The 1,414-nt window shown below is 38.9% G+C and overlaps 1 protein-coding gene across 1 annotated transcript; it reads right to left on the bottom strand.

The window, feature by feature from the left end:
* Window positions 1–47: 47 nt before the first annotated feature.
* On the bottom strand, window positions 48–383 carry LOC132190664 (flowering-promoting factor 1-like protein 2). The gene has a single exon (XM_059605703.1). The coding sequence runs from the start codon at window positions 381–383 to the stop codon at window positions 48–50; it is 336 nt and encodes a 111-aa protein (XP_059461686.1).
* Window positions 384–1,414: the final 1,031 nt, after the last annotated feature.

Raw genomic sequence — 1,414 nt, 5'->3', positions numbered from 1 at the left:
ACACCAACAACTCACGTACGTCGTACGATCGGATGGATGGAGAGAATTCACATATCTCGGACACGGAAGGTTTCGGAGTTCTTAACGACGATATCGAACATGTGAACGGTGCCGAACTTGGAGAACTCTCTGGGGAGAGAAATAAGGTCGACGGAGGAGCGCTTGTGGAATTGGAAGAAGTCCGGGTCACCGCCGTAGTACCTCTCCCAGCCCAAACCCGTCAAGATTTGCTCCAGCAACGAATACGATGAGACCACCTGGCCGGTCGGCAAGTACACCAAAACCTTCTTCTTGGAGCTACTACTGCTGCTGCCACCTTCCGCTTGAGGGTTTCCGACTAGGTGGAATACGCCGTCGTTTTTGAAGTACCAAACTCCTGACATTTTTCTGTGTGTGTGTTTTTTTTTTCTTTTTGGGTTATATATATTTTTGCTGGTTCTGTGGGTTGGTGATGGTGTGAGGAAGGAGAGGGGTGGGAGGGGGGTATATATACGTGTGATGGGCCAGATAAAACAAGAGGAAAATACTCTTGCGAGTGGGAATGTTTGGCTTTGGTAGAGAATCTAGATACAGTGGGTCCAAAATGTTTTTATATAGGGTGTGATTTAGGGCACAGTAACCATCCTTTGGGAGAATCTTTTTTGGTGTTTCACCAACCTTTTTCCAATGGGGGAATCTTTGTAGCAAGGGAAAAAAATAAAAAATAAAAAATAAAATAAAAATTTGAACAAGTCAATCACGAGCTGTCCACGTGAAGGGAGTGGGGGATGGATATAATTTGAAAGTTTTTTGTTCTTGAGAGATGTTGGTGGGTTTGGTGGCTGAAAGGTGCATTTGATGATCTCTTGGGGGGTTTTTCTTTTTGTGGGGTATTCCCACATCGATGGGATATGATATGATACGATAAACCCAAAAAACCTTAAAGGCATTTTTAGTCACTTGCTGTTGTTAAAATCAATTCAAGAATGTTCTAGTTTGTGGTTCTGAAAATGTGGCATCAGACCAGCAAAACAAAAAAAAAAAGGGCGGGGGGGCGGAAATCAATTTTATGTCATGTCATGTCATGTCTACTTAGGAATTAATGGTGAAGTGACATAAATTATGGATAAATACACTTGTGGATCCATTTCAAGATTGCGATTAGGCCTTAACAATCTTATATATACATATATCATTTTGTGAGGTGGAGAAAAGAATATATATATATATATATATATATATATATATGTTGGGAATGTATTAGGCAATTAATATTTCAACTTTAGCCTTGTTAGAATATAAATGTAAAAGATGAAGGAATAAATAATGGCATCTTAAGATTTAATATCCATGAGCAGAATATATGATCTACTTTAATTTAGTCAATTAGACGATTAAATCTATTTATTCTAGCTTTTCAATTTAAACTTTTGGA

Source organism: Corylus avellana, chromosome ca8 (genome assembly GCF_901000735.1).
Source record: "Corylus avellana chromosome ca8, CavTom2PMs-1.0".
NCBI classification, from domain to species: Eukaryota; Viridiplantae; Streptophyta; class Magnoliopsida; order Fagales; family Betulaceae; genus Corylus; species Corylus avellana.
Note: the sequence above shows the minus strand (reverse complement) of the source record. Positions and strands in the feature narration are given on the sequence as shown.

Coding starts and splice junctions, on each gene's coding strand:
- LOC132190664 (XM_059605703.1), bottom strand. CDS start 383: ATGTCAGGAGTTTGGTACTTCAAAAACGACGGCGTATTCCACCTAGTC.